Source organism: Melanerpes formicivorus, unplaced genomic scaffold (genome assembly GCF_026170545.1).
Source record: "Melanerpes formicivorus ecotype bairdi unplaced genomic scaffold, bMelFor1.0.p_v2 SCAF_5, whole genome shotgun sequence".
NCBI classification, from domain to species: Eukaryota; Metazoa; Chordata; class Aves; order Piciformes; family Picidae; genus Melanerpes; species Melanerpes formicivorus.
The window spans coordinates 8739290-8754556 of NW_027142357.1; the positions used below are offsets into that span (position 1 = coordinate 8739290).

A 15267-nucleotide genomic window follows, 5' to 3' on the forward strand; every position below is an offset into this window, starting at 1 on the left:
AGTTTAGTGGAGGATTTGGCAGTGCTGGGTTAACAGTTGATCTTACAGGACTCTTCCAACTAAAACTGTGATTTTCCCAAATTTTTGACTGGGAAAACTCCTGCTCATTAAACTTGAACATACTGCAGATGTTAAGCAGTCATTTCGACAGGACTGAGCTCAGGTGAACCAGCAAACACCTGTTTCAGCTACAAAAACATTCCCTCTAAAGAAATTACTCCTTTTTAATGAAATTGAAGCAATTTTCCCCTCCCTTCTGTTCTGTTGCTTCTACTAAAGAAAACATAGTAATCCCTTGTCAGAATGGCTGCAGAACCAGCAGGGAGAATCCTCACAGGACAGCCACCTGCTCTGCCTTTGCCATTGACAACCCTGAGAACTTCCAGGCACATCCTCACAGTCCCTCTGGCTCTGGGCTGACTCCTTTGCCAGTAAAAAAGAAGCTTCGCCTTGACTTAAATCCACCATCTGCTGGCACCTCTAAGAGCAAGAAAGTGAAGTATGCATAATGCATTATTGTACTGCAGGGCACTAAATATTCACAGTTAGTACTCATAGAATGGTTTGAGTTGGAAGGAATCTTAAATATCATGTATTTCCAATGCCCCTGCCATGGGCAGGGGCACCTTCCAGCAGAACAGGTTGCTCAAGGCCTCATCGAACTTGGCCTTGCACACTTCAGGGAGCGAGCATCCACATCTCTCTGGGCAACCTGTTCCAGTGTCTCATCACCCTCACTGTAAAGAATTTCTTCCTAATATTTAGTCTAAAATCTTCCCTCCCAAGTTTAGAGACGTTCTCTCTCCTATCACTCCAAGCCCTCCTACATCCCCCGGACGCCACCGCTGCCACCGCACCGCAGCGGCCAGGCGTGGGGCGCGGGCGCCTCCTCTCGCGAGAGGCCGCGCCTAGCAACGGCACCGCGCTGCAGCGGCCGGGCAACGACCATGGAGCGGGCGGCCGCGGCGGCGGCGGCGGCGGGGGGTTCCGAGGAGTCCTTCTACCTCCAGAGTATCCTTCCGTGGGAGGCAGGCGGCTGGGGAGTGCGGGCAGCCCCAGGACCACTCCGATTCCCTGCCTCAGGCGGCGACGGGTGCGAGTGGGCTTTTGTCTCAGCGCTCCCGCCCTTCTCCCAACGCCATCCACAGGCAGGGAGACCCCGAGGGCTGCTTCGGCTGCAGCTTGGGAGGGGAGTCAAGCAGGGCGAGGGCTGCTCGCTGGGAGCCGGCGAGGAGCGTCCTTGCAGGAGACCCCCGGAATGCCAACGTGTTTCACTAAGAGAAGGGGAAAGAAACCTCAAAGCCCATCACCTTGTTGCTTCTTTTTGTGTGTTATTGTCCTTGAAAGCAAAACCAGGACAAAACTGAGGTTTGGGGATTTTCCCTGCAGAGACTGTAGGGTCTTGCTGGCTTTAAAATGTGGTTTGTTTTCAGTGCTGATAGCAAGACTCCTTGATTGACCCTTAGGAAAAGCGGGGTAACTTTGCCCTCCCCTGATGATGAAGTAATCTAAGCAAGAGTTAAAATCCTGACATGAAAGACACTTGTCACCTTGCTTGTATTGTTTGGAAGTAAATGCAAAACATTTACAGAGAAATGAGTTATGAGTAGGGCCCACAGTCCCAACGTGCTGCTCTTTTCATTTCCCATTGCCTGCTGCACAGAGAGATATCCATAGTTTGGTTTAGTGCTGTGTATGACCAAATATAAAGACTATGATGCAATAACCTAGCCATAATTTTGTTTGCTGTGACTTTAAGAGGAAGAAAACCCAGAACAGTATGAAATATTTTCTCAATTAAGTTTAACAAATTGTATTAGGACATTATGGCTCTTAAATGTGTAATTTTTGGTCAGATGACCCAAACTCTGGGTTTTGGTGTGGTTTTTGGTTGTTTTTGTTCCCCCCCCCCCATTAGATCAGACTATCTATCTTTTCTCTTACAGCTGGGAGCTGCCAAATCAAGGTCTTTTAAACATTGTTTGATTAAGGGTTAGGCCCTACTAATACCTTAGTTTTCCCTGCCTTTATAGAATTAAGATGTAAGCCAGTATTAAAGCAATTAAAAAAAAAAAAAATAAAGAAAAGAAAAAGATGGAAGATTGTCCTTTGCAAGCTTGTGCCTCAGTTTCTACCTTCTTGAAACTGACAGCTGTTTTCACGCTGTGCTGTGTGCTTTAAAAAGCCCTGCATCAGGACATGCTAAAAATATATATAATTCACAGTGTTTGGAAAATACAATAGTTTAAAAAAAAAAAAAATCCTTCATTTTATTGTGCACCTGGCTATGATTTTTTTTTTTTGGGGGGGGAGGGGGGCCTGTATAAGGGAGGGAAAAATAATAATCAAGATTTTTTTAAAAGTAGTATTTTAGCCCATGCATAGTGTTTGCAAAGATGCATTAGTTTTGACCATAGTAGACTGCAAAGACAGTCAGGTCAGTAGAAAAAGTACTAAAAAAGCCAGTGTTTGAAAGTGTTGTACTTTTCAAGGGTATACTGTGGTGACATTTCTGCACTGAAAGATTTAGTTGGAGTGGGGGAGAAATGTTCTGGGCAAATCATAAAATATGGTATGAAAAATCATTGAGTTCAGTATTTTATTTAGATGTGGTTTATTTAAATTAATTTCAAGTTGATAAATACTGTACTATAAGGTAATGAAGAGGCTTTGGGTTTCCAGAGAACTATGCAGATACCTGGTTTGTACATGGAATTACTCTATGTATATATGGAAATGTTCACTTGCTTCATACTAAAAATGTGGTACTCAAGTATTCACACCATACAAACACAAACACACTTGAAGAAAAAGTAAGTCTCATTCTTTAAAGAGAGAATGTGTAGTCAGCCAGCTAGTGCTAGGATGTCTCGTTCTAAAAAGCCCCTTTGTAAAATTAGATTCTATTACTCTAACTAGTCAGTCAGCTTTGCTGTCTTTTATCTTGACTGCTGCAAGCATCTTCCTTGCTTTTTCAAATAATAAACAGAACCTCTTCCTCTTGTAGTCACACCTTGCTCTTGTTCCCTTTTTTTCTTATGTAGACAGCGGTTCAGATGAACTTTACTCCCTCTGAGTTGAAGGAACAAAGCCCAGTAATTAGGAGCTGATTGATTCGGATGTGATAAAACACTGATGTGAGGACCAAAACATTCCCGTTGCACTGGGAAACAGGCAGACAACTGAAAGCTAGCCTGATGCCCATGTCCGTCATCATGGTCTTAAAGGTCATTTCCAACAGAAATATTTCTACGATTCCTTGATTTTGAGTCTATTGGGTCAGCTCTTCAAAGTTGTGTCTTAGCAGGAGATGTTTTTATGTTTGTTCTCTTTATCTGTGGGCAGACCCACAAACAGTCTTGGAGTAGCATACTAAGAAAAGGTGCATTTGCTGAACCACACAATTTCTTAGTTCTCCTTTTAAAATCCAGAAGAGTTAATCCAAATTTCTGGTGAGATAGAGAATGGATTTTGATCTGTTTAATGTTTTTTTTCTTTTTATTTTTTAATCCCTTTATGAAAGAAAGCAGATAAGCATTTTTATTTTTTGTTTTTAGATTTTAATTTCTGCATAATTCAGATCTTAGAATTAAGGATTTAAGAATCAGTCAGGTTACCAAATGAAGCTTTTTTAGAGAATGAAATTTGAGATGCGAGAGGTGGTGACCTGAATTAAAGTCCTGTGTTCCACATCTGCAGTCTGTGACACAGCAATTTGGGAATTAAAATTGAGGGCACATAGTAACTGACATTTGCTTTCGATATTAAGCCTAGATAGGAGGTTCTTGAAAAGTGTTCATGGCAGTTTCCTGTATAGTTAGACAATTTTTATAGTAAGCATATAATGTTATCCTGCAGCTGAAATAACACAGGTATGCTTTGAATTGATTACTTGAAAATTATGCCCTTATTCACTCAATGACTTCCCTGATTTGTTTGTTTGTTTTGGTTGGTTGGGTTTTTTGTTTATTTGGGTTTTTTATTGTTGGCAAGAGAAAAGGAAATCTCTCCATCATTTATCTCAAATCTTTAAAAAGATCTCTGCAAAAGAAATGGTAGTTATCCTTTTTTTTTTGGGGATGTGATCTTCAGTTGTTACCCTTCCACATGGTTACAGTTTAACTGATGGTTTGTTGGTCCTGTGATGGGTGGGGTCTGAATGCAGGTGATATTTTTACATGTATATTGTACTGTGAGAACTGTAGTAAGAGATCTGTTTTTTAGGAAAGATTTCAGATTTGGGAAACGATGCAAAGATGGAAAATAATCCGTTTCATTTTTTTCCTCCTCTGTGTGTGGAGTACTGAATTGCCAGCTTTTCTTCACAAGTTAATTTCTTGTTCATTTACAAAGGTCTTGTGTAGGTTAACAGATTTCCTAGGGAAACTGTCAACAGAGCATCTTTCTAAGAAACGTTTTGTTATACTTTTGTGGGCTATGAGGCTAGGTGATGAAAAATCCTCTATTTGGCTTGCATTTTACACCATTTACAGTTACTTTTAATGAAAAGTGTTTCTCAAACATTTGGGGGAACTGTAGATAACTTTCAGTTTTTTTTTTTTTAATTTTTATATTTTGGCAGTTCCTTACCTGTGTATTGTAATATGTGTTGTATCAGATTCAGTAAATAGGGCTTCGGTGTTCAATCTTTGATCTCAGATGTTTGTGTTTTAGTTTGTATATCTGAATTTGATAAAAAATGCTGTTCTGAGAACTTGGAATTGTAGACTCATTAAGGTGGGAAAAGACCTTTAAGATCATCAAGCCCAGCCATAATCCAGCTACCATGACCACTAAACTACATCCTGAAGCACCACATCTACATCAACACCTTAGAGAGCATGACGCTAGTTATGCCTAGAAGCATAAAGTCTATGGAAACCTCAGTGCAGTAAGACCCTGATGAAAACTGATTATTGTGTGAGAGCAAAATGTAGCTACTCTTTAATTCCAAACAGTGCTTAGCCAGTACCAGAACAAGAGGACACAGTCTCAGGCTGTGCCAGGGGAGGTTCAGGTTGGATGTTAGGAAGAAGTTCTATACAGAGTGAGTGATTGCCCATTGGAATGGGCTGCCCAAGGAGGTGGTGGAGTCACCATCATTGGAGGTTTTCAGGAGGAGACTTGATGGGGTGCTTGGTGCCATGGGTTGGTTGTTTAGGTGGGTTGGATTGGTTGATGGGTTGGATGCGATGATCTTGAAGGTCTCTGGTTTGGTTTATTCTAACTTTGCTGGATCTGATGAAGCAAATTTTAATAGTGTTTCAACCTGCCATAAAAGCTATAAATTTTATCTCTGGGCATGTAGTTTTCACTGGAGCTGGATTTATTCACCCAAAGGGTGAAAAAAACCTTGGGACTATAGAGTCTTGTGTCAAAAGAAAAAAAAAGATAAGTGGTGATAACAGATTTATAGATTATATTTTTATATATATATTTATATAGTCTATATTTTTATATATATGTTTATATATTATATATTTTTATATATGTTTTATGGTTGGTTTTTTTAAGTTAGAACTCATCACATGCATCAGCTGTTTCAGACTTAACAAAATCTTCAGAACTGACCATAGCAGATGATTCTAAAGATGATTATCAATATGAAGAGGTAATTTATTAAATTCTTAGTCTTCTGACATATGTGGTAGAGTATTCATGTTTCATTTTTTTGTTGTGCTTTGCATCCGTCACAAAAACCTCCTAGGAAAACCAACACAAATCACCTATAAAGAGCAGTGATGCTAGGCAGATCTTTATTTTTCAAGAGGAAAATCTTACTGTCAACTGTTTTGTTATGTTTTGCTTTTATTTGAACATGAAATACTTTATTTAAAGACAGAGGTACTTCTATCTCGATGTTTCAGCTAATTTTTAATGGGAAGTTCAGTAACATAAATTCTATTGAAACATGGCAAAGTATTTTAACAAGAATGAGATCATCTTTAATAAATGTACTGGCAGTAGAAACAATTGTATTCTGAATTGAATGTATATGAGATGGGTTCATATCTAACCTTAAATAATTTCATTCAGATTCCAACAGATGATGAATTTAGTCTTGAGGAGGAGGATGATGAGGATCTGTCAAAGGCTCTGCAGACTATTCAAGAGCAGGCTGAAGATGCCCGGATTTTAGTAAGAACGTCCTAAGCATTCTAAGACTCTGTCTGTAATTCAGTTGGCATTAATTGCTTAAAATGTACACATCACAATTTACTTCATTTATGGAATATTTGTATGGAAAAGTTTGTCTGCTATTTTGTAGAAGTTTCTGGAGATAAGCGTATGCTGCAGTGGAAAAAGCAACTTAGGTTTCCTGGTTTTCATCTACATTTAACTTCTGTACATTCTGAACAACCTGATATTGCAAATATGTGTGACAAATATAGGAAATCAAAAATATATTGTTATTACAATGTATCAGTATTTTAGGATTTGTTTCTTTATTTGAGGAGATTGAATCAGAGTGCGATCCCTGACACGGGGGAAAACTGCATATGCTTAAGAGCCACAAAAGCCTTGTACTGTGCTAAAAATATTCATATATTGAAAATACACAATGGGCTGTTACATTATGTTGAATCAAAATATTAATGAAATTATCAGTCATTTCACACAATTGGTTTTTGACACTTGTTACAGTTTCAATTTTATTTCAAAGCAGCCATGAGTTCCACAACGGGATTCTTACATTGCATTACTTGAATTGACTTGCTTATAACCATCTAATGGAAAAGTGCTTTTACCTGCCTTGTTTCTAATGCCACCGGTATCCCAGCCTCATTAGTAACCTATCACCGTAGTCTTTGATTTGCAAAAGAAAAGGATTAATAATGAAAAGATAAAATTATGCTACTCATTCTTAACATCAAAATGGAGGGAAAATGTGCATTTTCTTCTGCACTAGTGCATATCAGCAGATCGCTACTGTATTTTAGAACACACTTGGAATGAAAAGCGAGAATACTGAAGTCTTCCGTGTTTTGAAACTGAATGTGACTGAAAATGAAGGGAAAGATAGCAGAAGTTTTTAAGACTGAACATGCTTATTGTTTGATTGTAGTGGAAATTTTTAATGCCTTTCAAGGATAATTAAAACTATGTCTGTTTTATTGAGTTGACATTCAAGTAAAAAGTGAAAAAAATAGTTTTAATCTATTGATCTTTTGAAGGTGCTATATTTAAATAATCTTTAACCTCTTTATTGATTTGTTAAACTTTGGGTTGTAGGGAATATTTTTGATCTATTGATCTCTTGACAGTGCTGTATTTAAATAATCTTTTACCTCTTTATTGCTTTGTTAAACTTTAAGTGGTAGGAAATGGTATGATAATACCTCATTTAATCAAACTGAAGAAAATGTTACATTTCTTTAAAACAAAAAGAAGAACGTTGTCGTAGTTTGGACTGGGTGCCCTCTGCTACAGGGGTGTTTCCTGTGTCCAGAAGTCCAGCCCAGTGGGTGGACACAGGAAATTAGGTTATTTCCTACCATGATCCCTTGCACCACTATAAGTTTCGCGGCGGGGTCTGGCACTTCCTCTTTTCTTCCTCCTCCGTCAGTCGGTAACATGGGGGAGAGATCTCCTGGCTTTGGGCCTTGCTAGGCCCAAGGCCACGGGGGGATGGGCAGTCTCAGATCTGGCCAGCTGAGACTAGCCTAGCAATTTCTCTATGGCTCTGTGCTTAATGCTGATAGATGTTTACCTTCTCGCATCTTGACTCATCCTTGAATAGAGGTTTGAGCAACTTGATCTAGTGGGAGGTGTCCCTGCCTGTGGCAAGGGGGTTGGAATTAGATGATCTTTAATGTTCCTTCCCTTCAAGCTTTTCTGAGATTCTATTCAAAGGACTCATTTTGAAATTATGAAATATTGTCAGACTTTAGACAGAAAGACATGGATAGAAAAATGTTTTCATACACTTGCTAGTTCTTTGACAGCTTTCATAACGATTTACTGTATATTTTGTGAGACTCAGTGACGAGATTCATGCTAATTCACTGGAAAAACCAAGTGCTTTTGGTGACTCAAGTTAGAAGCACTGTTCCCTGTGAATTAATATTGAATCAATATCCAGAGTCTGAGCTAGGAAGCACAGCAGAAGGCTGTCTTCTTCATGTGATAAATAATGGGTACACTTTTTCATTTACTAGCTTCTAATATTGGCTAAAAAAAGGTTAGATTAGGTAACAACCATGTCATAGAATACTTACCCTGTGAGAAACAGTTTTAAGTGATTGTATATATTTTCTGTAATTTATATATTTAATCCCATATTATAAATTACATCTCAATACTAGATGCAAATATTTTTGCTAAAACAAAAAAGGAGAGCCTGCACAGAAAAGGCACATATCAAGTGAGCATCAACAAATATTTCAGTGATTTGCCAAAACCACATACTATAAATATCCAGAGTTTCTAAATTGAGAGAGTCCAGGATTTTTTACACTCTGTTAAAAAGGTCAAGTATAACCAGGAATACATAAGAAAAATGCTTATTTCAAACTTTCGTCCAAAGTAATTACTAAATGAAGAGCAGCAAGCATAAGTAAATGAGAGATGGTGCTATTTACCTTCAAAGAAAAGAAAAATGAGTGTGTAGGAATTAAAGGTGTTTCTGCAGGGGACATTGAGACATGTTCACGTTTCTTCTGCATCTCAGTGTGTATGCAGTAAAACTGCTCATCCATATAGTTTGGTGAGGTTTCCTCAGCAGTTATACTTCATGTGTTTGTTCTGATCCCAACAAGGAAATGAGTGGTGGATCTCTAATCTCTAAATATCATTTTCCTTTAGTCAGGTGTTGAAATGGCAGCTGTTTCAAAATACACCTGTTTTGGGCAATACATGCTTTGTAGATGCCCCATACCTGAAAACTATTCCAGGTCAGGTTGGCTGGGACTCTGAGCAACCTGGTCTAGTTGAAGATACCCCTGCTCACTGCAGGGGAATTGGACTAGCAAACCCCCATGATCCCTTCTAACCTGAAGTATTCTATAAGCCTATGATTTTCTTTCAAAAATAAATGCTTAACCAAGAAATAATTTTTTTAAAGTATTTACCAAAGCAAATAATTACTTTGGATTCTGACCATTAAATAAAAATAAAGATTAACAAGGTATTTTTGTGTATATAGTTTCTATAGGGTGTCTTTTTGTACCATATTAATCAATTGTATTTTCCTCATTTTGAAAGAGATAAATATATTTACCAAAACAACGATGGCATTCTTTTGGTAGCCATCAATGGTTAAGATTAAAGAAAGTTATGAGCATCAGTATGACTCACAAAACAGTTCTGGTTTCCTGAAGCCCTGTTCCAACACTGCCTGTTAGACTGCATTCATTTTTCCCTATATTGCTCCTGAAATGATTCTCAGTGCTAGTATCTAGTTAATAAATTCTTTTCTGCAGGGATTAAGTGAGTTCCTATAATATTTTCATTTATTAAGGGGAATCAAGCTGTGTTGCTTCTTCTGAAGACTGGCTTTATAGATATGTCTGGGAAACTACAAGCAACAATGTTAGACATTTGCCTCACTTATAGAAAGAAAAGAAGCAAGAAAGGGATGCAGCTGTCTGCAGATATCCCCTCTTTGGTTGTTGTACTACCTCAATTAGAAGGTAGCCCTGTTTGATGTGCTGTGTCTTTAGTAATAGAAATATGCTAAATATTGTATTGCCCTTGGCATATTGTATTATTCATACGACAGTCTTGGTTGGCTGTCATTGTATGTGCACAATTCTTGCTGTTTACAGTAGCTACCTACCTACTGCTTGAATTAAACAGAGTCACAGAATGGTAGGGGATTGGATGGGACCTCTGGAAATCATCTAGTCCAACCCCTCTGCCAGAAGAGGGTCATCTAGGGCAGGTCACACAGGAACACATCGAGGCAGGGTTTGAAAATCTCCAGAAAAGGAGACTCCACAACCTTTCTGTGCAGTGCATTCCAGTGTCCAGCACCATCATGATAAATACGTTTTTCCTTATGTTGAGGTGCACTTTCCTCTGTGCTGGTTTGTGTTTATTGCCCTTGTCCTACCACAGGGCACCACTGAAAAGAGACTGGCCCCATCTTCTTGACACCCATGCTTAAGGTATTTGTAAGCACCGATCAGATCCTCTCTCAGCTTTCTCTTCTCCAGTAACGCAGTGCTTTCTGTGTTGTACAAAATGGCTATGAGATTTTTTGCAGTGTTTTTATTTTATCAAGAGAAATGCCTTTATCTCTAGGTAATTTATGCAGTTCTGCTGATAGAGCTCCCACTAAGGACATGAATAAGCCATAAATGAATGGAGTTATCAAAAACCTGTGGCCCACAGAGTCTTTTTTTAAATAGATGGAATAAATAACTCACAGTCACAGCCCTTATCATGTCTTGATGAAAATCTCACTGGACCTTTTTTTCAGTTTTGTTCATATGGAAATGAAGAAAAGAAGGTAGGCATGTGTGGAAGCTGTTACTGCTTCTGCAGTGATATCTTTTATTTGAACAATATGTTGCACACATTGTAGAATTGGAGTTTCTTTCAAGAGCATACTAAGTGATAGCTGCAAGCTGAGGGGACAGGTACGTGCAGTTCAGTATCTTGTCTTGGATAGTGGCCTGCATTGTTGAGCAAGTCCATTGCAACATTGTGCCCATGTGGAGTTCCCAAATCCTCATGTTTAGGTATGTCAAGTTGCTGCAATAAATTTGGAGTCTGAATGAATTAAAGCCATCTCTGGCTGCCATGTTTGGCAGTCTGTATCATCTGATTATCTTTAAATGCATTTTGCAGAGGGGTAGTCTCAGAATTGATTGTATTTTACCTTTTCTTGTACACCCCTCCATCCTGAAATCTTTCTAGGAAATCTTAATATCAGGCTTTGCAGTGAGATAGCTGAATAGAGTTGGGGGAATGAAAGAAATTTGCATTGCAACAGAAAGCTGTGAAAGGGATGTTGTTGGGTTTTTTTCCCTCTGTTGTGGGATTGCTCTGTTTTTCTTGGATTCTGCTTTTTGTGACTGTGCTTGACCCATGAGCTGCTCTTATCTGAATAGCTGTCTATCTTGATGGCACTGGAGGAGCTGTGTATGAAGCCTAGGTACACCATCTGCATTCTTCTGACACTTTTAGCAGTGTTGTCTGGCAGCTTCACTCAGTGTCTGCATATGGATATTGAGAAGGGGGAATTGATCTTCATGAGACTTCCTCAGAGATCTAATGATGGAGATGCAGTTCTTTCAGTTTCTCCATTCCATGCATCATTAGAAAAAGAATGTAAGCAGTTTTACTATCACCTTGGACTTTTGTGTTAGATGAAGTACTGGTTTTTCTCATCAGCAGGTTTGAAGGTTGCTGAAGGGTGCAGGATTATGAGAACTAGCATTTATTCTCTGGTCAGTGACAGAAGATCATCCATCAGTTTAAATAATTTCAAATTATGTATGGTTCAGAATACTTGCTTAAATTAGCTGATTTTTTGAGTTATTTCTGTAAGTTTTCACAGGCCTCAATGTTAGAAGAGTCAGACCTCAGCATTAGAAGGGTCAGTGATTACAGATCTGATCGAGGCAAACATTCAAGTGTACTTCAGTAGACCCATGACTTTAGATTTAATGATTTCAAAACTAGCAAGTATGATGATTGCATTTCTTGTGTAGGTTTAATAATAACTATCAATTTTAATCTCAGACTTTGCAATCAGTTCTGACTTCTGAGAAATCAGTGGCTGAAATACCTGAAGCAATTGATGACTTCTTCTGCAATTTCCTGGTCAGACTGGGAATGTCCAGAACCCTTGACTGCTTCCAAACTGAATGGTAAATATTTTAAATGCCTGTGTTACTTTGAGAATTAGGAAGTACATGTTCAAGATTCAGATATTTCCAGCATTTCAGAGCATATTTGCAGAAAAATCTTCTGAGGACAAGTAATTCTTAAATATTGAGAGTGAGAATGCAAGCTATGGTTTAAATGGCAGGCTTTCAAGAAAGCTGGCTCTGGGAAGATCCTAAACAGGTACCTCTGAAGGACTAGGTGCTTTTTTCCTAACTCTAGACATTTAAAAGCCTGAAGTGGCCACCTGATGCCCCTTGTGATCAGTGAAGAGGAATACTCATTTTCAGGACACAACTTATCTGAGTTTAAGGCAGCACTTTTAGAATAAAATTAATCCAATTATATGTTTTAATGTATTTCATACTTTCCACTGACTACCAAGGAAAACTAAAAGGAGCAGCTACAGTACAGGAGTCATCACTGGATCAGATGAGTGCATTGCAAAATGACTGGCATTTCCCTTCAGCTGTGCTTGAGAAATCATGTGGTTTTATTTTCTTGCTTTCCAGAACATGGCTGCCTACCTAAAAAATTGAATATTTTGTAGTATGCTGTGGTATTTGCACCTTAATTGGTTTTTTTTGGGGGGGTTGGACATTCATCATCACTACATTGTATTTTAAGTGTATTTGTGATACTTGATAATTTTGGGTACATCAGTCAAAATAATATGGTTGGTTGTTTTTTTCTTTTAAAATTTAATTCCTATAGTAATCAGAAGAGTAAACTTTTGAGCTGTTGCTATCCTTTTTTCCCCCTCAGCTTTTATAGATTACAAGGATTTTGTCCATACTTTGTTCAGAGCTTTGTCTAAATACTCATTTCCTCTAGCATCTTCACATATGGAACCCTGCAGGTTGTATATACTTTTTTTATATTAAGTATGATGTATCAGGAATGGTACAAAGCTTGAGAAGACAGATTAACTATTTTGCAGCAGAATATGACACATCAGTTACAAGCTCAATCTGAAAGTTACATTGGAAAAACTCTGAAAAGAGGAAACACCTCTCTTTGAGTTATCTTGTAGTTAGTCTTTAAACATGAGAGATTCCAAGTTCTTTTGATAAGGTCTTTTGAAATTGTTCAGTCTGAAAGACAGTAAATTTGAACAGGTAGAAACATCTTATTTTTTTCTACAAAAGCTCTAAAGATTTTACATTTTCTTAGAAACAGTCTCTCAAAGGGAATCATTGCTGTCATTTGCAAGGCTCTGGTCTTGTTAACGCAGAGCTCACCAATCAGGCATTGCCTTTAACAATGCAACTTAAATGATTCCTTAGGGAATGAGCACTTTAATTCTGCATTCTTTCTCTACAAAAGAACTGATATGAATAACATTAAATTTGAAGTTTAATATTTTTTGTGCTAAAAGATAATTAATACTAGGCAGATATAAATAGTGACCTTTTTATGAAGCTACAACATTCCTTGAAGCACTTAGAGTGTGAATTTATATCAATGGCAAAATTCATATTACTTTTTAATAGAGGAAGTGCAGGCCCTATCTTGTAAATCCTTAGCTGTACATATATTTTTTTTCCCTCTGTAAGTAATATTTTTAATTTCAGTAGCATTACAAATGAGCTCAGTGTGTCAGGATCTAATCTTACTGTACTGAGATTCTTTCTGCATTAATATTTTATTTCAAAATGTTTCATGTTGGTTTGAAATAGATAATTTACAATATTAATGAAAGTGAGAGCAGATTAGTGTACTCAGGTTCCTCATTATGTATTGGGACGACACTCTCACTCTCATGCTGTGGTGATCAAGTACTAATGGAATTTAAAATGAGAAATGAATTAACGTAGGGAAAATTTATCAAAATGCTTGCTTTGAAATTATCTATCTGAGATCTAAAGGTCACTTAAATTGGACCAAATTGTCTGTGCTTATTCCAGAGTTTGAGAAAACAATCGGATATTCTACCCAGCTGTATGGGATGTCATCATTTGGTTATGCTTTGGTTTTAGCCACACTCACTCTTTTTCTGTGACATAATGAAAAATTTTATCACACTTCAGGTGATTTTTTTTATTGTAACTTTTTTTGCACATAGACTTTTTTTCTTCCAGTTACGCTTTGAAGAACTTAAAATTTCACTTAAATTATTTTTAGAGTGCCTAATTTAGCATTAAATTTTCTGTTCCTTTACCATAGCAGACTTTATAGTGCTTTTGTTGCATATTAACAATATTGGATTGACAGCTTTGGAGTATAAAGTGCAAGGGCTGATCGACTGTAAATTCATGCATCTGACAGCCTATACCTCCTGATCCCAGGGAGCTTACTGCTGTTGGCAGCTTGTTGCCAGTCTGATGAGCAAATGAATCATTTGCTGTTCACACACATGCACCAAGCTATTGCTGTGATGATTTCATGCATTCCTTGAACTGGTAATCTCTGACTAAGTATTCCTGGAGACCTGGCTGTGTTTCAGCTTGTGAGTAAAAAGGAGAGCTTCAGACTAATTAGGGAAATATTATTTGAAAATTCTCTTGTTTGATGTGCTTAAAATTCTGAATAAGTTTTGTGGCTAACCCAGGTTAAAAGCTATCTGTTTTGTACATGTCTTGCAATGATTGCCTGTATCTTGGAGCACGTGCACCAACTCTACTATGTCTACTTTGAGAATAAAGTTAGGCTCATTACAAAACCCACTCCTTTTTGCAGAATGAAGAACCTCGATGTAGGTTGCAATCCTCCATGTTACAACTCCCTGAAGACAGTAGAAACAATCTGCTTATTTTAGGCAGACCTCAGTTTCTTCTGCTCTGTTTCCTCTTTGGCCTGGAAATTGTATGGTCATATTAATGGACACTGTAGTTAAGAATATCCTGAAAGAAATGAGGGTTGTCAGTTTCAGGACAGCATCAGAATGAAACAGGTTCCAGTTTTGGATTAGAACTGAGAGCACAAATGAAGTAACCTCCAGTTTGATTTGGAAAAAGCCACTTGGACGTACCTACTTTCTTCATACGTAACAAGGATAACATGGTAATCAAGATTTTCTGCTTACCTGCCATTACAGATTTTAGGACACTCGAACAAAAAAGTGCTTTCTTTTATTTGGCTCATTTCTTTCTTAGCCTCCTGTTGAAACTGTTTAAGAGGTTATCAGTTGGAATAATAATTTTCAGCAAGAAGTTCTTGTAAAAGTTGAAACTTAAAATCTTTATCCCTGAATTAATCTCTAGGAGAGTTACAGTATCACAATATCACCAAGGTTGGAAGAGACCTCAAAGATCATCAAGTCCAACCTGTCACCATAGACCCCATGACTAGACCATGGCACCAAGTGCCATGTCCAATCCCCTCTTGAACACCTCCAGTGATGGCGACTCCACCACCTCCCTGGGCAGCACATTCCAATGGCTAATGACTCTCCGTGAAGAACTTTCTCCTCACCTCAAGCCTAAACTTCAC

At 38.0% G+C, this 15267-nt stretch overlaps 1 protein-coding gene across 1 annotated transcript in view; it reads left to right on the forward strand.

Annotated features, from left to right (window-relative positions):
- Positions 1-945: 945 nt before the first annotated feature.
- Positions 946-15267, forward strand: part of SPAG16 (sperm associated antigen 16) — a 38267-nt gene continuing 23945 nt past the window's right edge. Inside the window, exons 1-4 of the mRNA XM_068138000.1 lie at positions 946-1011; positions 5565-5611; positions 6037-6138; positions 11692-11819. Of these exons, the coding sequence (XP_067994101.1) occupies positions 948-1011; positions 5565-5611; positions 6037-6138; positions 11692-11819 (341 nt within the window). The 5' untranslated portion in view covers positions 946-947. The remainder of the gene's footprint in view (positions 1012-5564; positions 5612-6036; positions 6139-11691; positions 11820-15267) is intronic.